This window comes from Lepisosteus platostomus, chromosome 9, assembly GCF_059453375.1.
Source record: "Lepisosteus platostomus isolate fLepPlt1 chromosome 9, fLepPlt1.hap1, whole genome shotgun sequence".
Lineage (NCBI taxonomy): Eukaryota > Metazoa > Chordata > Actinopteri > Semionotiformes > Lepisosteidae > Lepisosteus > Lepisosteus platostomus.
Genome location: NC_142619.1, coordinates 9,395,697 through 9,420,944, shown reverse-complemented (window position 1 = coordinate 9,420,944; position 25,248 = coordinate 9,395,697). Strand labels below are relative to the sequence as shown.

General features: G+C 37.3%; 1 protein-coding gene across 16 annotated transcripts in view; it reads right to left on the bottom strand.

Moving 5' to 3' along the window:
• fgd4a (FYVE, RhoGEF and PH domain containing 4a) overlaps positions 1 to 25,248 on the bottom strand; it is a 125,821-nt gene that overhangs the window by 45,565 nt on the left and 55,008 nt on the right. For 13 of the 16 annotated variants that reach the window (XM_088646840.1, XM_088646826.1, XM_088646831.1 and 10 more), the window contains one exon: positions 14,999 to 15,082. In XM_088646840.1, the coding sequence (XP_088502966.1) occupies positions 14,999 to 15,082 (84 nt within the window). Of the gene's footprint in view, positions 1 to 7,615; positions 7,730 to 14,998; positions 15,083 to 20,874; positions 21,016 to 25,248 lie in introns of those variants that run through there. The other 3 variants (XM_088646828.1, XM_088646834.1, XM_088646836.1) reach the window with 2 other exon arrangements.

Genomic DNA, 25,248 nt, shown 5'->3' with positions numbered 1-25,248 from the left:
ACATGTTCAAGCACGTATCAGGTGTGACTATTAGTGACTTTCTGCCCAAAGAGGGCTGGTTTCTAATCTTAGCAAACAGTATTTAGACATACTGTAGATACTGTAGTTTAAAACATCACACAAGCCTGCCTATTGTACAGTACATGAAACACATATGAATAAAAGATAAGGGCTAATACACAGATAAAAACATTAGAAGCCAGCAGAGTACTTTAAAAAAAAAAAGAAGTACATGCCTTCAAATATATATATTTAAATATGCACACTAGACCATCTCAATCTTATATTTTAGTACTGTAGAAATTACTACCAGAGAGACTGGAGGGAATTCCTATGTGCTTGAATCAAAAGTTATAGGATCTTGGTTTAAAGAGGAGCACTGACCTACAAAGTTGTGTGTCACTGCAGAGCAGGCAAACTGCTTGGCCATGGTGTCTACTTAAATACAATCCAGATCAGAGCTTTCAGCTGTTCCCACCCAATTAAAACAACTAGTAAGCCGCATGAAGTTGTGTGTCCAAACCTACCAGCGCTCAAGAGGAAGAAACCAGTGGACAAAGCAAAGGCAGCAGGCCTTTTCATTTTGCAACAGACCTGATGCTAGAAATAGCTCACTGGCGTGAGGAAGTTGATCAAACGTTCTGACTGCTTGAGATACTAAAACTGGATAGAAAAGCCAGGCCCTGAACGCCTGTACCTGACCACAGAATGAAAGCCTTTACAAAAAGCAGACATGACCTTTTGTAAAAAACAAAATGTCTTCTCTTGAAGTGGGGAAAGGCGACTGGTCATATAGTTTGGTAGGTCTGGTTTTGTCTTGTTTGTCCAAGAGGTCCTGATGGTGACTGTAGATTGTAGGGAGCTGTAGATTGTAATGTGTTCAAGGAGATTTGTATCGACAGTTCTGTGGAATTTTTGTCTGCGGTGAAAGCTCAGCACTTGCAGTATACAGTATGTTGCCATGTCTTACAGGTATAACTGCTAATGTCAATGTCCAAATACTAACTTTTGAATTTGAACATGAGTTTTTTCTGTATGTTTGGTCCATTGTAGAAACAATTGCAATTTGACATGCTTTTTTAAAAAAATGGTTAGCACTGGGTCTCTGGGTTCAATTCCTGGTGTGCTATCTGGGGGGAGTGCATTATGCTCTTCTGGTACTCGGAAGGATTTCCATCAGATGATCTGCAGTCCAAGGAAATACCGGTAGGTCAATTGTCTTTTGGAAAAATTTGCTTGGTGTGAGTGTGTTCAGGTTTATGTCTGTGTCCTAATCCAGGGTGCATCCTGCTTACACACATTACTTGCCAGGATTGACTCTGACTGCCCTGCAGCCCTGTACTGGATCAAAAGGTTAGAAAAATGAATGATGTGAAACAAATACATATTATTGCACAAATTCAATTAAATGGAAAAGGTTGAACTATTCTAGCTTGATGGTTAGTTCCCACATTGGGTTATTATATTCCTGTTGTTATAATACTGACTTAATATCAGCCAGCAGCCATATCACCCTGCAACTCACAACTGGCAACCCACTGAAGCTAAGCAGGTGTGAGCCTGGTCAGTACCTGGATGGGAGACCTCCTGGGGAAAACTAAGGTTGCTGCTGGAAGAGGTGTTAGTGGGGCCAGCAGGGGGCGCTCACCCTGTGGTCCATGTGGGTCCTAATGCCCCAGTATAGTGATGGGGACACTATACTGTAAACAGGCGCCGTCCTTCGGATGAGACGTAAAACCGAGGTCCTGACTCTCTGTGGTCATTAAAAATCCCAGGGCGTTTCTCGAAAAGAGTAGGGGTGTAACCCCGGCGTCCTGGCCAAATTCCCCATTGGCCCTTACCAATCATGGCCTCCTAATAATCCCAGCTATAAATTGGCTTCATTACTCTGCTCTCCTCCCCACTGATAGCTGATGTGTGGTGAGTGTTCTGGCGCACTATGGCTGCCGTCGCATCATCCAGGTGGATGCTGCACATTGGTGGTGGTGGAGGGGAGTTCCCATTACCTTTGAGTGGAGTGTCCAGAAAAGCGCTATATAAGTGTAAGCTATTATTATTATTATAAATATTGTGTTTTGAGCTATTTCTAAATGTGCAAATGCTTCCTTCTTCAAAGGAGTAAGTATCAGTAGACATCTAATGTCCTATCTTCTATGGTTAGACTAAGAAACAAGAAGCACCATTCCAGGTATCTCATACTGGCACTCTGTTTAACAGTATAGGGTAATAGGTGAGCTATGCTACAGGTAGTTTGACATCTCTCAGTAGAGATACTCTTAACCGTGATTCTCTAGTCAGATATCATGCGTATATGTAAAACCTTCAAATCAGTGACATAGAACTCTTTTTAAAAAAACCTGATCCCCCAGCAAACTATCAAAGCATATTGATCTTTTCCCCTTGCCTGCACATCACATTCAGCTAGCCACAGCTAGACAGGATAGCAATGCTATTCAATACTATTCAATAGCAATGCTATTCAAAATGAACAACAGTGGCAGGAGTTCGTCTGCATTTGGTCTAGACCTCAGTTGGCGTAGTACTAGACATCTGTTTTTGAGATTTTTTCTCAACGCAGGCAACATCTTATTGATTCAAGCTCTGTGGAAATTTTGTAATTAAAATCAAATGCAATATTCTGGGTAAAAACTAAAGCATGACTCTACAGTCTTCTCTAGCATTAACTGAGTTCTATATACGCTACCTCATGACCTCATGTTTCATAAGATGTGGAACCTTAATCTCTGTATGTCTTACTTGTGGTTTCTTGTCTATCTCTATCTGTATTTCTTTTCTAATGACCGTTTCTCATACTTCCATTTCCTACCGTACATATATACATATGCATACAGTCCCATAATCTACATTTCAGGGATCTATAACTGCTTTACAACAACAGAAAAGTGTATGTAATCTGTACCAATCACCAAACTCACTACAATATCTTAAAACACTTGAAATACATTGTATTTATGTTGCATAATATAATCAATTCAGTGTATTCTCACCAGAAACAAGCAATACTTCTTCAAATTTCAAATGGTTTTTACCATGGTTTTTAATCGCCATTGAAATAAAATGGATAAGGAAATAAAAAAAGTATTTAGTAGTAAATAGTAAGTTTTACTGCATGTTACCTCAGACCAATGCAAGAAAAATAGCGATACGGGGTTTTAATAGACTTCAGACACACAGAAGTGAATGTATCTTATTCTTTTTGGCACGTAGTAGCTCCTCTAATGATTTCACATCGCCCTTTAAAAATAAAGTGGTAAATAAGAAAGGGCCTTAGTTTTGCTGTTTTAACCAAGGTTGAAATAACCCAGAATTGCTGTTTTTCTCTTCTGAGATAGTGTTCCCTATTCTGATACACTTTTTAAACACTTAAGAAATCAGTGAAGTCAAAAATATTTATAAAAATTGGATTCCATACTGACACATTTTGAAGTTACAGAATGCTTCCTCTTTGAGCACATATGAGAATCGATTTCCTTTAGGAGTTCTAATGTTTATTACCATTGAGATTTTACATTCAGTAGCAAATGGGTCTCAGGTTGTGCTTTTAATTTATAACTGCACTTAGGATGCTTGTAAATGTGATCATTAGTTGTTCCCTAGCAAAGTTAAAGGAGTATAATGTGGCTTGACCAATTAAAATAATTCTGAGAACAACAATTTGATACAAACAGCCCATAAACACGTTTTCTCCCTCGTGACTCTGTGTTAACTCTGTAGCTCATAACTGTTATCTGTCTTGTTAGGAGGCTACTAGCTGTCATGAATCATCCCAGAAAAAAAAACAACTGACCATTATTACAGAACTCGCTGTCCTGAGACAGCTGAAAGATGAGTCTTGCAATATCAAAGACAAGTCACATTTTCTTATGATGGAGTAAAGAATATTGCCAAATCAACCAAGATATTTTTAGAAATATTTAAAACTCAAAATTTATCAGCTCAATTTTGTTACTAAAACAGCAGCTTCAAAGCATCCACTGACACTCACACTGTCAGGCCTGATATTTCTTTTTCCACACTGCAATCACAGAGGGAGGACAGATGTACTGTAGGTAGCTCTTACTGTTAACACAACACCTTCAATTGCACCAAGAAAGTCACAGAGGGACCACAAACCATAACTCATGTTAATGATCTCTGCACAACATGGCCCAACATGCTCCCCCTGCAACTGCCTTTGTTAAGTGACGCCAAACACACTTGCTCAAATTTAATATTAATATTTTATTTTTAAAATATTTTCTGCTACATATCATACAATTCGTTCAGTAATGGTTATGTCTAAAACATTAAGTGACTAGTGTAGCTGGATAGTAAAGGAACATATCTGAAACAAAAAAAAGGAAAGTGGATTAAAAAGAAAGGGATAACTTTCAGAGCAGGAAATCATTAATTTGAGTAGTCAAGTCATAGTAATTCACTACAGCTACACAAGATAAAATGTATGACCCTATTAATTCAAATATTATTATTTCCTGGATAAAGAGAATGTATTTTAAAGTCAGTCAAAATTCTGTGTTTTAAGCATCTCTTCCAATTGTAGGCAGTGGTGATTAACGAGTCTTTTCTAAGCAAAAGGTTTGGACCTATTAATCTGTAGTTAAAGTGACCTCATAAAAGACATTTTAATATAGGGAGCATGCCCCTTGACCTAAATGCAAACTGCAAAGAGGAATTCTGAAAGCACTCAGAATTACCATAAGCTGGGCTTGGCTGTAACAATGTAACTTGTTGCCAAGTGATGAAACAGTCCAGATTTGAACAAAATCACACTGGCTTGTATGTGTCCCATGTAATTGTGCTTCTTCGCATACTGTACATTGCTTTAGGTATGAAAGACTAAGGAAGGGAAACTGCAATCTGGCAGTCAAACTCACAGACAGTTTTGTCAGCATCTACAGGTCACTGTGCTTCAGCCCAGCTCCTTTCATTTTGAGGATATGGTGTGAGCATGTATCTAATAAAACCTCCCACACCTTCCTGTTCTATTACATCACCATCCTATACTAAGGAGAATTATCATTCTACTGCTGATGATCATTTCCTTATTCATCTTACTCATGTCTACTGTGGAAAAAATAAGTACACATCCTTGCTTCAGCAGCCAGCTGGTGTTGCCCCCTTTAGCAGAAATCACTTCTTGTATGCATTTCTTGTAATTGTCTATCAGTCTCCTACATCAACTTGGAGAAATTTCTGCCCACTCCTCCTTACAGAACCCCTTCAACTGTGTGATGTTTCGCTTCAAGTCCCCCCACAGCATTTCTATGGGGTTAAGATCTGGGCTTTGACTTGGCCATTCCATAACCCTCCATGTCATCTTTTTGACCCATTCTTTTGTGGATTTGCTTGAGTTTTTTTGGTCATTGTCTTGTTACAAGGTCCACTTACGGTTCAGCTTCAGTTTTTTGACAGATGGCCTCACATGCTCCTCAAGTACTCTCTGGTACAATGTGGAATTCCTGGTTGACTATGATGGCAAGCTGGGCAGAAAAGTAGCCTCAAACCACAATGTTTCCACCAGTTTTTGGTTTTCACCAGAAAAGAGGTCTGAGATTGTGGCCAAACAGCTCTCCCTTTGTCCCATCCACCCAGAGCACATTGTTCCAATAGTCCTGAACTTCATCTACAGTAGGTGTTGTCTGGCAAACTTCAGTCGTGCATCTATATTCTTTTTTGATACCTCTCATGTAGGGCAAAGTTGTGCAGTCACTTTTGGATGGTTGCCTCATGCACTTTGACATTGACTGAGGCAAGACTTGCCTGTAAATCCCTTGATGTTATCCTGGGGTTCTTGGAGACTTCCTGTAGCATCTTTCGTTCAACTCTTGGGCTGAATTTGACGAGACGACCTGGTCTGTATAGACTGAAATGTTCTCCATTTGTAGATGATCTTTCGGACAATGGAGTGACAGACTATAAATTGCTTGGAAATAAAACCCTTCCCAGACTCATTGGCATCAACAATCTTTCTTGAGGGCCTCAGAGTTTTGGTGCACCTGATTCTAATTTTAGACATTTGATGCAATTGTTGAAATGACGATCAAATATCATTTTGTCCCAAAATGTAAAAAAAGACAATCCTTTTCATCCTGTCTGTAGCTGTACTAAATTGAGCTGATTAACAAATTACAGTATACACTATAATGCAACTGGATGAAAAGTGAATACAAAATGTAAGATGTATAGTAATGTCTATGATTTAGCTAATATGATCCAATATTCTTATTCAACATCAATATTAGAGTTAATCAACAAGGCCTCATGATCTGATAACACTGTATGGCCTAAGAGCTGATAAATAAACACAAATAAAAGTTTCTTACAAGCAGTAACAGCCTAACATGAATAATCTTGTGTGTCTTCAAATCTTACCTGGGCCTGAAACATGAAGACTGTATGTAAACTACACTTTCTGACAACCTCCTGACCAACTTATGAAAGTTCTGTGGCAGTCAACAACCTTTCCTCTCTACATTTAATGAAAACAGAAAGGGGGGCAATTTATTAAGGTAATAAAGTGTTGAGCCCATCAATCAATGAGGAAAAATAATGAAATTCACTTTTGAGTTACACCTGAAGGAAAGCAAAATCCCCTTCAAACACATTCAAAAACTATAAATCTGCTGTTGAAATGCTGGACAGAAATAATACACGGAATTTCGCACCACAGTGAAAAGACAGCTGATTTCCAGGGGATTCAGTAAGACTGTAGCTCATCTTGGCTGCTCCAGTACTCTGTCAGGCACAATGAGCCTGACCTCATTCAGCAACAAAAACAAAATAAAGACTGCCATGGCTGCCTCGGCCGTCATCCAAAAAGAAAGGCCTGTGGTGCTCAGAGTCCAGATGGAGCAGGATTTACCAGTGCAAAACAGCTTTGTCCTGTCTGCTGAGCTGCAAGGCGTAACATTGCGCTACAAGTGAGTGGAGAACCCGAAACAGAGTGTGAGGAGAGTGAAAGGAGGAAACCACCCTGCACTCTGCACAGCACAAGTATCCTGCGGCACAATCCCAGAGACACAAAAGGAATGTGTTATTTTATTCAGGTCACCAGAAGGGGAAAAAAACTTCCATGGAGGTGAATTTGCATTATGTACTCATCAAATAAGTTGTGTATTCTTTTTCTAACTCTGCATTTCTATGTGCATTCTTTCAAAACAGAATTCATTGGTACCTCTTTTCCCACTATTGTGCTACTCAGTTTTAAGCATAAAAAGAATGACTTCCAGACACAATAGCATGTGAACAAATGGGAAATAAGTTAGAAATACTAAATAAACATGTTTTACTTTCAAAAAGGTTTTCCTTGAAAACATGGTTCTTTGAATAGAGAAACCCAAATTTCTGCTGATCAACCAGTAGAAATATATAAAACAGCACACCACCTTTGCTTAAATATACAGTATACCGAACCTAGCTAAATCTAGCACTGACAAGCCTTAGAATGAGAACTACACAGCCTTCCTGAAACTTTTCTCAGCCTAGGTGTGCTTGATCAGTGAGCTGTGCTATCCCAGTTCTGCCATCACTGTTACAGGCTGTTTTTGATCAAGAAACTATCCAGCAATATCAAACAGCGAGGCAACAAACTCACCAGGGCTTTTGTTTCACATAATCCTCCTTGGTACGGTATCCTGGAGCAGACTGTTTGTGAAATATGTACTTAAGATCCTCAACACATTGAACACAGCTTCCCTGTTGAATCACTCACAGCATCATTTTACGAATGGTCACAGTTAAACTCCTCCCTCAATTGTAAATCTGAAAAGCATCATTCTGAGCCATAGATCTTGGGAAAAGCTATGAAGTATCAGGCCTGTTTTTTTCCTCACACAAGGAGAGGCAAATTTCTAATACAAGGGGAACAAAAGGGTGTGCTCTGATGTGTCTGTGTCAGGTGATTCTCATTGTGGTAATCAGCACAGTGCCCCTCTCTCTCTGTCTCAGCTACATAATTAAAGTGTTTACTAGATTCCACACATTCCTTTTGTTGATGTGATTTACTATGATTTTATTTTCCAGTTACTTGCTTAACTGAAAAAAACTATTTTACAACCAGAGATTTTCTATAGCTATAGGAGCAAACTAAATCCAGGCTAAAGAAACATGCACTCTCACAACTGGGAACAAAATGACAACTGTGTCACAATTTCACAAAAAATGAAGTTAAAGAGAAGGCTCACAAACTCTAGTTGACCAGAGACCAGACAACAGCTGTGAAATCCTTACATTGAACTAAGACATTCTGAGCTAGTTACTAACTACAATATCCTGTAGTGGATTGCCAGAAACATGCCTTGTTTTAATTAGGAATAACACATTATTCTGACTTGCCAAATGGCATTTACAATATTAAATACCAAGAAAAAGCTGGAGGTTTTCTTTCAACTTATTTCTATAACAGGCAAGACCGTATAATACAACCCTACTCTCCCTTCAGAAACATTCCCGTGGTAGCTCTAGGGAGTATCTGTAAATTGACTAAGACTTAATTACAAAGTTGTAATTTCAAAAAGATACTGAGATTATTTATTAAAGAATTTCTCAAAGCTAAACTCTGTCCTGCAAGCAAAAACTCTGATGCACAGAGAAAGACAGCCTAAAGGAACTACAGCTTAGACCCAAATCAAAAGCAGACTAAGTTTCACAAGCATGAGTGCCTGGATATAAACTGTAAACCCTGCCTCTGGCTTCCTCTGGCCAGAGTCCTGCCTCTGGCCAGACTTCAGGTAGCCTAACCAGAAGCAGAGTATGAAACACCTACAGCATTCTTAGAAGTTATGTATTAGAATTCCTCACATTTATGTACCACACCTTGAAATTATATCATTACTAATGCTGACTCTTGGTCAATGACATTTTCTAAATCAACCTTGTATTGTTTTTGAGCAAAGGAATAAGTAAAAGGTTTATTCCATGCTGAAAAGAGAAGAAAGAAAACGCAACGTTTCGGCCGTGGAGCCTTCTTCAGGTGTGAGGAAAAACCTGAAATACAGTACACTATATCGGCCTGGCCAAACTTAATTGAAACGTATTATGATTAGTCTGTCTGTAAAAACAAAAAAATCATACTTTGATTTAGCTCTTTGAATAAACAAGTCTGACAAATGTTCTAATGATGCTTTCCACAACAAAAGTCAGTTAATTTCACTTGGACTGAAGGCTAAAAGACAACTTGACAACTGCAATACAGTCTATGTACCTAACTAAGTGTTAAATTGTCCACTCAAAATCAACAAAATGGTTTAATTATGAGTGGCAAATAGTCACAGCTGGTGACACACATGAGGTGTACTAAAGCTGGCAGAAGAGCAAATAAGCAGTCAGTGTCCACATACTGTAAACTGTGGAATTTGTCACAAGGAGAAAGGACATGTTTGACAGCATGCATCTCTCTGTGGCATGGTGAGAGGCAGCTGTTCCACACTAGCTGTCTCCAGAGCAGCATATCACCAAAATAGTGAGAAGTCAATTACATTTTAAAATAGAATCCCTCCACAACAAACTTTTAAACAGCTTGAATTCTGGACCTTTATGTCTTTAAAAAATAACTTTATTTGCATATGCATCGCAGCATATTGCATCCAACCATAGCCATTACATCTGAAAGTAAGGGGTTTTCTGTTTGCTTTGCAAGTTTGTTTTACCTACAGTACATCACTTTCCAGGAGGATTAGAGCCATCTCCCCTTGCACCTCCCGTTAGAGCAGCTGAAAGGTGATAGTCAGGGGGGTGAGTCATCAACTGTACCTGCTGGCTTTGCCAAGCTACTAGGACTAACATATTCAAATTACAATACACTGAGGAAGAGCCTTCCTAACAAGGTAGTAACCATGTCAGTTCAGTGGGATTCTCGTTTCAGGATAACCAACGCCATTGTCTTATGTGATCAATGAGACAGGAACCAGCATTGCGAGAAATGTAAGGAGGCACAAATCACTCCAGTCTGCTTTCAGTAACTGTTTTTAAACCAGGAAAAAAAATCTTTGATCACCAACAAGTGTAACAGAAAAACACCTCAAAGGTTGGATTAAATCTCAGTTTTAATGGACCTTCTAAACAAATTCCAAACCCAAAATGGTGCTCTTCTACTGTGCAGCGGCAATAAGCCACAGGTAAGCAAAATTACAGCTGTTTACACTGTTCCCATGATGAGACAGGGCCCAACTGATGCTTACAAACTGAAAGCATGACTGTATGTGCACTGAAATGTGAGATCTAGTCTTCTTCATGAGCATGATACAGCAATAATGGGCCTTTCGTACAATGCTCCTCTGGTCATGCTGGAAACCCACAAATGTGCTCAGTTGGAGTTTTCATACTAACAGTCATACCTTCTCTATTATCTTGCATCACAACAGTATAATTTATTAAGGCCAGTAGATCTTAATTCCATTAAGTTGCCAACACTTACTGTATATTTCACCACACAAAAGTCTTCCCTTTGGACCTGCTGAATGTTAAGCTCATTGAAAGATCTCCAGCAGAGCTGGTTCCTGTTGTTGTAAAAGTGTGAGTTTTCTTGGTTTTTTGTTTTGTTTTAGTGGAACATGCCTTCTGAATCCTGGAATGAAGACTGTTCCTCCTACCATCCGGAAGCAAACATTGTCAATATTTTCATTACATATCTCCTCCATAACCTTGGGCTCACTCAGTCGCCTGCGCTCCTCTTTGTTGAAAATATATGAACAATGTTGCACTGGTAAATGCTACAAAATGACACTTTGTCACATACCAATGACGATGTGATCTACAATAATCCTCTGTTCTGTGCACATTAAAATAACTGTCTGTTAATCATCACAAGTTAAAACAAACACTTTGGAAAGATTTTTTAAATGCCACAGAACTTGGCAGGCAATTCCCAAGGGAAGGCTGACAAACAAAACAAGCAAGTAATAAGGACAGAGCTCCTGTGAAACAGACACTGCATTCTTAGTCTGAGTTAAAATTTTAATCCTGGAACTGAATTAAAAAAATTAATCGGGCAGAAGGGGGAAGGCTCTAACTAGAGAGCCCCCCTCCCCATCCCCCACAGGGCAGATGTTTTGCATCGAGAGCTAGTCTGTATTCCAGATCAGCAGCAAAACACTCTTAAAGCCCTCTTGAGGCTGGGTTGTCGTCTGTGGCTGGATAAGACTTCATATCTGTGAGAGGGTGTCATAGCACGTAAGAGATCTCAATATCTATTAGTATTCCAGTCCACCTACCTAAACATACAGGAACCACTGAGCTACACCTAAATGAAGCCTTTTATACAGCCGAGCTAAAACAGAACCATTCTCACTGGGTTGGATAACAGCACAGCAGAGAAACTTGCAAAGTGTTCTACGAAAATACAGGATTATGAGTTTATGAACCAGTCAGAGCATTTTTCAGAACATAAATGGTACATAAACGCACACAGCCTAATGCTTCTGATTACAGTCCTCGGCAGAAGAAAATTAAATGTCAGAATACTCTGTATAGAATGTGGAATCTTTTCTCTTTTTTAGAAATATAGCAAAAAAGAAAAAACATTATGTATAACTAAATAAAGGAAGCAGTGTGTATAAAAACTGGTGTGAATCTAAGTAGGCTTTGAAAAGTGAAACTCCCTACTACTGTGAATGGTGTTAAAGAGGATGATTAAATTGAATATTTTAAGGACCCATGTGTTGCAAGATAGCTAGGCTTTGCAAAAGCTGTTTACAATTAGAAAAAAATCAAAAATGATCATTGCTTATTAGGTAACTTCAATTTCATATTTCTATCAAATAGCTTTTGAGTCCTGAGTTCAATTTGGGTTCAACCCTAACCAGACTGCTGCTGGTTAGGTTACATAGTTACTAACTGCCAAGTTTCTTGACAACTGTAAACTGGGGTACCATTCTGTGGAGTTTTCATACTACAGTATGTTGCAGCTTTCCCCCACCTTCCAAACACATGCTAGTTCAATGGTATTTTCAAAATGTCCCTGTGTATATTTTCCTGTGATGGACTGGCATACCGTTCCATAATAGGTGGATTTAGCTAATGGATGGATGTATAGTTTTAGCAGTGAATCATTAATTAAAACTAAAATATTCAAATTGTATGCATGTCCGACATTCCCTATACACTATGAATCCGGATCTTCCTAAATTAAGGAAACGTTTTAGAATTATCCAGTATTTAAAGTAATGGGAATTTAGGATTTTCCTTACTTCTTGCACTGCTTATTCCATTACAGACTCCAGTATGCACAGTGACATTAAGTCACTGTTGTGGGCAGACATATGTGCAGGGAGTATTAAACCAGCCCAATTACGTTGCTGCAGTTAGGTTACATAGTCAAATTTCTTGCATGACAAAATACATTTCAGGGCTACAGAACTGAGTCTTCAGTCTAGCAAAAAGAGTCAGCTAAAATTGCATTCCTAAAAAGGAATATAGACTTGTACAACTGTCTAGCTAAACTAGGAACAGTATAATACACTATAAATGGATGTTCCTTTAAGTTACCTAGGCAGTTTCAGTTTCTCTCACGCATGAACTGTGACAAATTTCTGGAAATATATTTGAGAAATATCATGTGTTTTTGTGGAATACAATTAGGCCACAGGTGAACACAGGTGAAGGATCAGGTCAAAATAATTTAAAACAATTTAAGACAATCCTCAAGAGATGTTTTAATTAAACTGCAGGGGATAATCTTCCATATCCAGATGATTTGTTACATTAGCTATTTCCATTCAACCTCTAATATTGGAAAAAGTCTGACCACTTGGTAACATTACATTTTATTTTGAAATTGCTTTCGTAAAACCACGGCCTTCAAAGTGCCTTCAGAACAAATTGCTCCAAGACACAGAAAATTAGTGGGAGGCTAGTGTGATGTTTTTTTATCAGAAATTAGGACATAGATTCTAAACCTGTATATCTGTCCTGAGCTATCACCATGGGTGTGATATTACGCTGTCCACTAGATTTTGAGTTTTGAAGTTGATCTTGCTCACAATGCTGTACAGTGCATATAATTTTGATAGTTAAGCTTTAAATGTTATCACCGCCTTACTCAATGATGACAAAATGGCTTTAGAATTCACTATCTTAGTCTCAAGGGAGGTAAAAAATGCAAGCGCAGACTTTTTGAGTCCTGTTGGGTCAGCCTCATTATCAGGTCAGACAGAGAATAGAGCGTGGGATCATTATACTGGGCTCATTTACATTCAAGGCAACAGCTTGAGGGGTTTTAGAATATTTATCAAGCCAGCCTCCGCTTCTGAGCTGATGTAAAAATAGATTTGCACAAAAAGATATCACTTCACACAAACTAGTGTCTGTCTTGAACAAAAAAAAACTGACACTCTCTATCTTGAGCTACTTGAGCTATCTGTGGTTGTGCCGCACCTTGTACCATATACTATATAGTACACAGGATTAACAAAAAACAGGTGCTTTCGAAATGGCTAGGACATTTATTATTGCTGTAAAGCCACCCCCATCTTTCACAACTGAAAGAAACACAGACACAGAGGATTTGTTTCTAGTATTTCAAAAAGTAACTGAGAGTGTGCTCTTTTTCACTACTCAAGTAGTGAGTATAGTACTCAAGTCTATACTCAAGTAGTGAAAAGTAAAGAAGATGTTAAAAAGCAATCCTGTTCTACAAAGAGTAACAGAAGATGTAAATAATGTTTATTGCTAGATATTTCATTCAAGAAAGTGTCAGTCCTATGCACCTATGTGAAAACAGATAAACTGAATGGACTGCCATGATCAGAAAAGAAATGTTTTACGAGTTACATATAAATGTAGCAGACAGACTGGAAAAACCGCCCAAATTCCTCTTGACGTAAAATGATCCCAGTAGCTGTAGCTTGAGGCTTTTCCTGGGAATAGCGGCCATTGACAACCATACTGTAGTTCAATTATGAACAATATAAGAATGTAAGAAGTCTCAGAGCGGTCAAATACTGTAACTGGAGTCAGCCAAAGATCTGCTTCACCTTAAGGGGTAGGGGGGGGTGTCTCAGGTAGTATGCTTCATTGGTACCTGCTTGGGCCTATGAGAGACTAGCAGCTCTTGTATTTAATATGGCCTTTAGATTAGTGGCATAAGGCAAGTTCGTTGCTGGCACCCATCTGCAGCTCTGTTGAAGTGTTTGGGTTATTGTCCTGCCAGAGTGGAAATACTGTTAACAGGATGTGCTCTTCAGATGAAAGTACCTTAGGTAAGAGCACTGTGGTCTTGCTCCGAAATTTCTTTTAAACAGCTCTCTCCACAGCATCAACCGTGATCTGTAGCTTGTGTTCCAGAGTGACAAGCATATGAATATGAAGTTTCATATTCGGTGTGTCTGAACTCCACAGATAGAGTAATCAAAATCAAAAACAACATACTAACAGTAACAACTGATGTACAGCTATCCTGGGAAATATATTGTGAATCTTAATTAGAACATACACTCCTGCGTTATAAACAAGTACTATGATGCAATTGCAGTCTTGTCTCTCTGTTGGCAAAATTACACATCTGACAGCTCTGCAAAAACTAAGATCTGTGAACTACGTGGGTTCAGCATGACTGTATACATGCACCCTCAATGCTGACAGGTGGGTTTCAAGTTAATAATGATGGAATACTTGAGTTCACATTATAATAACTCCTTTACATTTAACATTTTAGATTTTTGATTATATTCTAAATAAACAAGCTACAAAAATTTTAATGGAGAATTATATTTTTGACACAGGATCATATACATTAGGGAGGAAATATCTTAAAATATTGATCATTCAATATGTGTTTGAGAATATTTTTGTAATAAACAGGTAGCTCCCAAATGATGAAAGCATCAAAATTGCATGATTAGCACTTTCTCTTTACTGCTTATTGGCTATAATATCTAAATGCCCTAGTGTCTTTATTAATACTACAAAAGAACAACTAGTTGCAATAAGAAAGATTTAATCAGATTTTTAAAGCTAGAGAACAGACAGCAGGTGTTGCTACCTTTAGCCTGAGCAATTTTCAGTCCCACACAAGCTGCTTCATCTGAGGTCTTTGAGGAGAAACAGTTCTGTTTACTTTTCTTATCTGAAAGAAAAAAGAGACACAAAATATTACATAATGTAAAAAGAGGTGTACAACATTGATAAGGATTTCCTTGCGAAATCATATTTAATTTGAATACTGTTTGTTGCTAACTTACAGAAGCAGCTTTATTAGACTCTTGTGGTGAAGTCTCAAATAATTTCTGTTGCCTGAGATGAGTGCATTTCCTGTGCCGGTACATAAACTAAAATACAAGTTCAAAGGTTTGAAAAAGAAATTAATTCAGAAAATGAAGCAAACAGAGTATGAAGTAAACCATGTCACAGAAAAGGATATCACTTCTCTGCAGTTGGTTAAAACTATTTTAATTCCAGTACTTGAGGCCGGTCATAATTAAATATGTGAGGACTGTGAGAAGTCCATATGCAAATGTTAAAAAACCTTACAAGGTATCACCAAAGTTAATCCTCAGATCTGCTTCAGGATCAATTGTAGAACAAGGCCCCATGAGCACAAGTGTGCGTTTAGTTCAGAATAGGTATTTCTTTATGCAAAAGATGTGGGTTTCCTGAAAAAGCCACCTAACCTCACTGGTGAAAAAAATTCATTGCTATCAAGTAGAGGGTTGACCAAATCCTTGAAACAATTAGCTAATGGCAAACAATCAAAAAGTTCAGTCCAAATAACTTCTTATTGTCACCCTTTTGATGATCTTGTGTTACACAGTTTAATACTGTAAATCACCCTGTTTTGCTACACCTTGTAAGCACTTGCACTTCTCAATATGACCAAAAAGTTAAACTTTTGACTCATTTGTCAAGAGAACATTCTTTCAGTAGTCGTGTCAACTGAAAAACAAGAGATAGATAACAATGTTTTGTTTTTTTGACAAAGAGAAGTTTTGTACCTAGCTACTCTCCTATGAAAACTATTCCCATTCAGTCCTCTCCTGATGTTGAGGCTTGAATACTGACACTTCGTAGTAAAAGGGCCTGGAGATCCTGGGATTATACTCTGGGGATCCTTTTGACTTCTTGGATGGTTTTCCGGGTTGCTCTTGTGAAAATCTTGCCAAGACAAGATTGACAAGACAAGACTGTACAATGATGTATAGTATCATACCGGAAAAAGCCAATCTAGGTTTTTTACACAATATACATTTCATAAATAAGAAACCAAGGGTTTCAATTCTTGAATGGAAAGTCAACATTTTTCACTCCCATTTAATGTCAAATAATTTTACCCTCAATTGTGTGCCGTTCTAGAAGTATGACTTTCTCACATAGACTTGATCTGCTGAAGTTTTAGAACAATATCTCCATTTAAAACCTGGGTAGAGTCAGCATATATTTGTAAACTTTGCCTTTGTAATCCTGCTGTATCAGTGGATGGATGGAGCCCCAAATGTTTAGACATGTTTTTAGAACCTCGTCTATACAGATAAGCATCAACAAATTTTATTCTGAGGTCCTCTGAAAGCTCTTCTGATTGTGACATGATGTGCACTAACCTACAGTATATGGTGAACAACAAACTCCCAATGCTTCTGATTATTATACAGGACAGGGCTACCCAAAAGAAAAGATCTGTGTTTAATCAGACCCTTATGATGATAAGAAATTCTAATTTCCATAATCATACTGGAGGATGACAAACTTTTTCTTGATACTGTTCAGCCCTAAGGAAATGCAAGCTGGCTTTCAAAATAAGTTAATTAAACAAATATGTTTTGCCTTGTAAGAAAAAGAATAAGAAAACTTACTGCGGTATGAAGATCTATCTTTCCATTTTCTAACATCTTTACAGGGTCAATACAGGGATGTGGAGGAGCCAGAGTCTATCTCGGCAAACAATGGGTGCAAGGCAGGGTACACCCTGGACAGGATGCCAGTCTATCGCAGGGCACACACAGACACAAACACACATGCTCACATCTGGGCCAATTTTCCCAGAAGCCAATTAACCTACCAGTATGTCTTTGGACTGGGGAAGGAAACCCACATGAACATGGGGAGAGCATCCAAACTCCACACAGATAGCACCCCAGGACCCCAGCACTCTAAGGAAGCAATGATAACCACTGCACCAACTTGCCACCCAGGGTATGAACCGTTAAGAGAGAAAATACAGGTATGCTAGTTTAATATTTACAAAAACAATTGATAATGTCTAATTTAGCGTTCTTTGCAAACCTGGAGTTAGCCATTTAAGTTAAGATGTAAAGAACCTGGACAAGGATGACTGTGTTTTGGAGTTCTTGGGAATCTGTATGACTAGATGAAACCCTCAACTTGCATGTGCTTTGAGAAAGGGCATTATATTTGGAAGCATTTGGATCTTTCAGGTCAAGGACACACCATTTAAGAAAAGGTTTTCTAAAACTATTTTAAATGGGTATAAGGCACTCTAAAATAGAAAGGCTTATATATTATAAAGTCAGTGCTCTGTCCACTGTTAATACTGTATTATTGTTTTATTCTCTACCTCCTAACAGTGCTGATATACTGTATCATGTTTCTGAACCCCAGTACAGCACATTAACAATCTTATTTAGGTGATGAAAGCTTGTCAGTGTTCCCAGCATGGGGTCTCACTTAATTTGGACAACTCACTGGCCATTAAAGATATGCTCTTACAGAGCAAGGATACCTCAGCATGAGATGAAACCTAGGGCACCATGAACAACATTAGGAACAAAGCCTTCTTCCTTCTGGTTTCACAGCCTGTCCTTGATTAGTGCTTTTTCAGAGCTACAGGCAACACTTTGACAGACTGTAATGTGATTGAACTGTAAATATTTTAAATCCTTGTGGACATGCCCCAACCTCATCAAGGGGTTTCCTGCTGTTATTCAAGACCCAAGGCTTGTTAAATGTGCAGCTCCTGCCTGCACCATTATGTTCCGTGAATTTAAAATAGTTCAGACAATTAAGTCAATTGTGCCTTTAGAATTTACGAAAGCTCCGCATTGCAAAATACTGTACATAGCATACTCTCCAGCATTCCACTTTGCTTTATAATATACAGATACTGGTTATGACTGAACCAAGAGAAGGAAGGATGTTTCAACAAGTTTCATTGCATCTACTGTATATATACACATACACGAGTGGCAGTATATAAAAGAAGCTCCAAACTTTCATTAATAAGACACAAGTCATGTGAGTCAAAAATCTACTTTCCTGTGTACAGTACATTTTAAAAGCTTGCAGCTTTTTAATGATTTACTTATATTTGTATGAATCTTTTGATTAAATTATGAGAGCTTTCTTTATATTGTGTGTATATTAATTATCTGTCACCATTTCAAAAACCAGAAGAGCAGACCCATCTAAATTGTTATGTTTCTGCTTATCATATATAAAATTAAAGTTAACAGCCATGGACATCTGTTTCACTCTTATTATTATCAGGGAGGCATGACTAACTTTGACCAGTGACCAAGGTGTAACAGCTGTCAACTGCAACTGATGCTCAATTTGTATACAAGATGAATAGAGGTTTCTGTTATTAGCTTAGTGGAATGGTAAGGGCTAATTCATATTCACATTATTATAATTCATTATGAGAATTAATCAAAATAATCACTCTTCAAAAACACAATATTCCTGAAAGATGTTCCTTGTAAGACATAAACAGCATATGTATGTACAGTAGTTGCAATAATGAAATCTCTGCAACCTTATATTAACCCCTACGTTCACACAAATACATATTCATTATGGAAATACTTGAAACACTGACAAATGTAACATTTGCAAACAAAATTGCTGACATTCTTTGTTTGAAACAATAAACGTAGTTTTTAATTTCTTCTACATTTACTGGCAAGTAGCAGTAAACATTCCTGATGAAAGAAATGAGTTCTAACATATAAAAATAAGGCAAACTGAGGTAAGGCAATTTATGCTTAAAGGCTTTGGAAAGTGAAGGAATGGGCCTACAGTCTACAAGACAGCAAAACGAGGTACACTCGCCAAGAACTCGAGATACTCAAGAGACAACACCATTCTCTTTTGCATAATATTTGCTAATACACTAACCAGACACAGTCGTGTTGTGTTATTGTCGGCTTTTAAAAAAACCTTAAACTCGCCCAGCATATGAATTTGTTGAGGTGAGAAAGGGTTTAGCATTCAACAGAGCTTGAGATGGCCTGTGAGTCACCATTATGCAGCAGAGTACTATCAATACCAGCTGCATCTGTAAGCCCCATTTAGCTCGTGTATAGTCTATGTTCACACCTTCTACTACACTGGCTGAGAAAGCAAAGCTGGGTATTGCAGAGTCCATGAGAAAGGACCAGTGAAAAACGAGATCAAATTGCAACGGATCTTATTCTGTTAACCTTGAGTTAGCAAAGGAACGAAAGAGAAGACCAAAATGAGAAGTGACAAACAGCAAAAAGGGAAGCAAGAGGCATCCAAATGAGCAGTGCAACCCCTCCATGACTGTTTTGTGACCTGTGGGTGAGAGCTCCACAGCAAGAGTCACACAGATACTGAAGTGAAAGATAAATAATATTTTGGAAACACAATTTGGAGACAAAGGTCCCCCTTGCTTTCCGTTCACAAAAACCACCACGCAAGGGTGACAGTAGTAAGGCAAAAATCAGCTGTTGAGGGTGAAGAATAATCACACTGGGAAAAGTTTTATGACAGAATTTGAAAGAGACCTTCAAATTTCTCAACTTTGGGAGACAATTTCACCGCCTTAGAGCAACAGAAGAGAAAACATGGTATGAACCCCATGGAACTGAAAGAAGGCAGAAAAAGAGTGGAAATAATGTTTAAGGGCATTGAATGGTATTGCTAGAGGGATATAACAGCTCACTGATCTAGTCAGGTGCCAAACCATTAAAATATCAAGGGGGTAAAACTCACAAAAGTGAGTTGTATTTCGAATTTTATTCTGAAATCCTCAGAAAGCTAGCGCAATGAGACTATAACAGATGACACATGCTCATGCATGTTAGTATAAGCTAAGATCCAAGCAACGAACTTGTTAAGGATACAGTATGTTTCGAGGATTCACCAGCAAACACTGCCTGCTAATGAATGCTTTTGCCATTTCCAAATTAGATTTGTATGTAAACTCACACGAGCAATTTTCACTTTCACAACATTACCACCAAGAGCTTTACACACGAGGCACTAATAATTTATGAAATACGTACAGTATGTTCATTACTTCTGTTAATAACTGAAATTATTAACATCACTTAACTTATTATTAATTAACAAATAAAGTTAACCTATTTTCAAAGCCATCCAAAGATGGAGCCATATTCATAAACCACTAACCATCACATTAAGATCGCACCTACTCTGCTATTAAGAAAACAGCTTTTATCGGTTTACCATATCATTTTGGTTGACAGTCTGACATCTAATTTTCAGAATATCCAAAAATGTTTGTCTCGGTTTTTCTCTGTCTCTGGCAATGTAATTTAAGGGACATTCAAGTACAACACCACCCTCTGAACTAAACTATAAACATAAAATAATCAAAATATTATAAATGAAGCCACAGGCTACGAAGATGATCAGTTCTGTCACTCTAAACAAAACTTTTTTTTAAAACAGAAAGTAAAACTAAGACCTTGGGAATATTATATTTCTACATTAAACTTGTTTCCAGTTATTAGAAGATCAAGACTTCAAAATTAACTTGCAAATCTGTACACAATACATACAGTATTTTTCTCTCTATGTGAAGCAAGTTTGAAAAACAGGAAGAAAATAGCCTGAGCTAGATCTATGCATCTTAAATCACGTTCACACTGAATTTCCCTTTTAATTATTGAAAAAGGAGAATGACATATCTACCTGTACCTTTACAAGCAGGTCCAGAATCCATACGGTACCTTCTGTGTAAGTGGTTATCCATTGCATATGGCAATTCCAAATGTAAAAGAAGAGTCTGTTTAGTTTGTTTGCTGAGTACTTCCTCACAGTACTGTGACTGCTGTTGTGCTTCAAATGACTTGCATGACAGATCAGTTCCTAACACTGCTCTGTGGCGTAACAGGGCTAGTACTGTCAATGGTTAATATGTAACTGCTCTTGCAGGTTGTGGCTATGTCAATAGCAATAATAACTCAGTTTTGTCTTGCTGGGCAAGACAAATTAAGACATGCAAGAACTTCAGTAGCTGTTTCTCTCCCAGTATGTTGAGTGAGTCTTAATTGAACTGACGTGCTCTCGTGCCCCCTGTCTTGTAGAACGTAACCAGGGCATTAAAAAAAACTCTCCCACTGTGCTTTGAAAATGTAAAGGTTTATGTCAGACATTAACAGGACACTTTCTTCTGTTTTTAACTTTCAGAATTCTATAGACAGGCTGTTACTTCCTCTAGAATATTCAGCATTTTATCTGTACACCTGAATGTCAATTTTACTAATTTCAATCACATTTATAGGCTTTAACTGCAAGTTGTTGATAACAACAGGAAAGCAAATGCACTGTTTTGGCTGAGGCATTCCTATCATTTCCCCGCTAGTTTGGGGAACAGCTGTTCAGCCTGTTTAACTGGTTATTTTTCAGACTGAGGCAACAGGGCAACAAATGGCAACAAAAATTCCAGTGTGCAGTTTTGTTAGAATAACCTTTACTGGATTGGAAGATACAGTAATAGTGTAAATGTATTTAGTAAACAAAAAAATAGGAAAGGGCATTCTATAGATTTAAGCTGTTTGCAAAATTGGCTTATCCCAGATGAATAGATCTGTTCAAACGTTTAACTTAATCACCTTATTAAAAATCACAAATTATGCTGGCACTCCTCTGCAGTTTCTTTTAAAGAAGACTGTCTTTTTATTATTATATTATAGTCAGCTGACTACATTATATCTTGTGAAGACTCATCTACATTCTTCTTTTCCTCTTAATTTAGCATACACAGAATTCAATTTACAGTAAAACAGGTAGCCTTCTTTCAAACTAGAGCATCTATCCTGCCCTGTATCAGTGTTTCAGGAACAATGAGGCTCAGTCAAAACTGCTGTCAGTAAACGTAGCCGTCGACAGGAGTCATTCAAGGAGAGAGGGCTAGAAGAAACATCTTCACTCAGTAGTCATGATCTGTTCTTGGATACAACAGCTGTGGAGCCTTTCCAGCACAGCTGATGGAGCAAATGTTTTACAGCAATGCTTGAGATACTCAAAAAGAAACTGTTTGGCTGCTACTAGTATGAAAACAACTACAAAAGCACACTGATTCTGGTGCAGCACTGACAAGCTAAACCTGCTTATTATATCATAGAAACCCACATGAAAATTGATTCAATAAACATAAAGAGGGTCTTCTCAGTATAAGACATGATGAGGCGTTATATTTGTTTAACTGGGAATGAAAACTGGTCAACAATGCCAATTTAATTGTGAGCATAATGCAGAAGGAAATACTAGAGACCACTTCTGTTCTGATTGTCCCTGTAGAATATACTGTGATAGTGCACTCGGGGATTCTGAAAAGTGCTCTTCTTTATCAAGGTTTGATTAAATTCAAAATACTTTACTCTTCCCCAAGGGAGGTTTTTTTTTCTCCGTACACCATACAGAAATGTGGAAATAAAAAGTTAAATCTAGCATCCATTGCTGCCTGAGAAACACCTTACAAGTTCATTTATTATTTTCAGCTTCCATGATTTCTGGTGTTTTCTTCTGGTATCAGCTGAAAAACATTTGAAAATAATCTCATAACTCCAAACAACTTCTGTACACAAGTTTTTTGGCTCCAGGAATTGAAGGAATTCTGATTCAAGGAAAGATTTAATTTCTTGTAGTATTTTATGAGGGCAAAGAATATCATCATGTTAGAATGTTCAATAGGAATGAGGCTGAGATTAATTGCCAAAATTAAAAGACTTTAGAGAAACGTTCTGTAATTCTGTAGTAGTAATCAATTAAAATGCTAGAGTGTTAATTCTAAGGAATCAAAATGGCATGGTACTCTTACACATGATCCACCATTATAACCAAACATAAAACGTACAAGAGTGTACAAGAATAATGTCCCAAAGCAGAATTTACTTCTAAACATCTTAGTAATTACAGATGTATGAAGACACATAACTCAAATGTGTAAACCAAAACTGATTTTAGTTTTTTCCAGGTGTCCTTTAACTCTCTTCTTGCCTACAAAATTTATAGTAGTTAAAATGTTACTGCACTAAAATAATAACATAATCAAAGTCTTTGGTGCATCTCATTGTGAATCCTTGTTTAGATTAATTTCATTTATTCATTTCAGCTGACACAGAACGAAACCAGACTTTACATGACTGGACAATGAGACCTGAACCCATCACAAACAGGGCTTTCATGACCAAACCCTGATTAGTAAAGCTGGAAATGATTCTGTTGTTTCTGTTCTTAATTTCCTTTCATAAAGAGCTGTTTCCACAACAGCTGTTCAGTGTGGACAGACATTAACAAAGAAGTACAGTCTAAGTGATTTCTACAAATAGCTGGTTACAAACATAAATGAATAAATTACATTATAAGTAGAAAGAGGAGTCTGCTGTGTCTGTCCATTTCCTAAATATTACAGACGTCCTGATTTTTAATTCTGTAATTAGAAGGATTCAATATGTCTTTGATACATTTGAAGTGTCAAACTTTAATTCTGTCATAATACAAAGAACCGAACAGTAGAATCACTCTAAACAGAACATTACAGTTAATACAGTATGTGTACATGATGAATCCCAGATATTTTTGTATTGAATATCGCAGTCTGTCACACATAGAAAAATAAATCTGAGAGGAGGCATTCATTTTCTAACAGCACATGCCAGACAGAACACCCAGTGCTGATTTTTATGGAATCTAAAACTCTTGAATCTAAGATATATGTCTTTATTAGTAAATAAGGAAAATAAAATATCCTAAAGTGTTAAATTGAGCACTATCTTAACAATTCATTAAGATATTTAACTAAAAAGATAAATGATTTCATATTAGTAATGGCGGTAACATATACTGTAAATGACTGAGTGTCTAACAGAGGTGATATAAAAAAAGAACACAAAGCCTTCTCTTATTAAAATACAACAGCAGTGTAATAAGCAATTGTGGATTGTGGGAATTGTTTTCCTATTATACTGCCTTTTTTGTTTTCTGTTGTTCAATGATTTACAAAATTGGTTTATAAAAAATGACAGACATTACGGTTGACCTGAAATAAAAAACAAAACAAGAAAAACAAAAATAAAGAAAAAACATTATTAATAAATCATTATCATTTGATTGTTATAAGTAATGACTACTAAAATATTCAAAAGGATACCTTACTCTTTTCAAGGAACAAATTCATTTTTTTCTGGAAAACTAGACCAACGTTTAATGAACAATAAAATGCAAATTCAGGTCATCCCAAAAGCACAAAAGAAAAAAGACTGGAGATCCATCAACAGATCAGTGTTTTAGAGATTTTAGAGATTTTTTAAAAAATGTGAATTAAAGTGATTTATGAGATTTTAGGTTACTTTATTTTTCAGCTTGTTAACAACATCTGTGTTGTCTGAGGTTGTGAAAACCCCAACATTTTTCTGACATTGCCAAAATAAAACAAAACGAAATATCCAACATAATGGTCAAGAGTCCAGATCTTTGATTCCTTGTAAGAATAATTCAAATTTAAAGTTGAAACATTTGTTTAGGACATCTGTCCTAATTCTCAAAAAGAAGTGGCTTAATTAATGACTTTTCTTATAAGTTACGCAACGACAGGGGACGTTTCAAAGTTTTTCTTCTCCCATTTTGTGAAAGAGATTTTAAAATTTACACTGTTCAAAGTTAACAAAAGATATCATACAGGAAGTAAGGCAATGAAAAAAAATTAACGCTTTTGTTCTCTTCCTGTTACCTAATGTTTAGTGTAATTTTATTCTTGGACAGAAAGAGTTGAAAAGAAAGATTTGCGAGCCGCATTGGGGATCTCAGGTTGTAATGAAACTAATTCAACAAGTCTGTGCGGCTAGATTTAATCTGACTAAAGGTCAGGATCAAGCTTACCCCTGCCAAGGTCTTTCAAAAAGTTTATTTCACAGCAGTGGTAGTAGCACTGCTTCAGCTGCACTATGTTACTAAAGGACCACCAGAGACACGTGCATTTAAATGTCGGCCTGCACAAAATTATAATTCTTTTGTGCACCTAACATACTGTAACGATACAGCTCACAACATAAGAACTTTGCTTGAGAA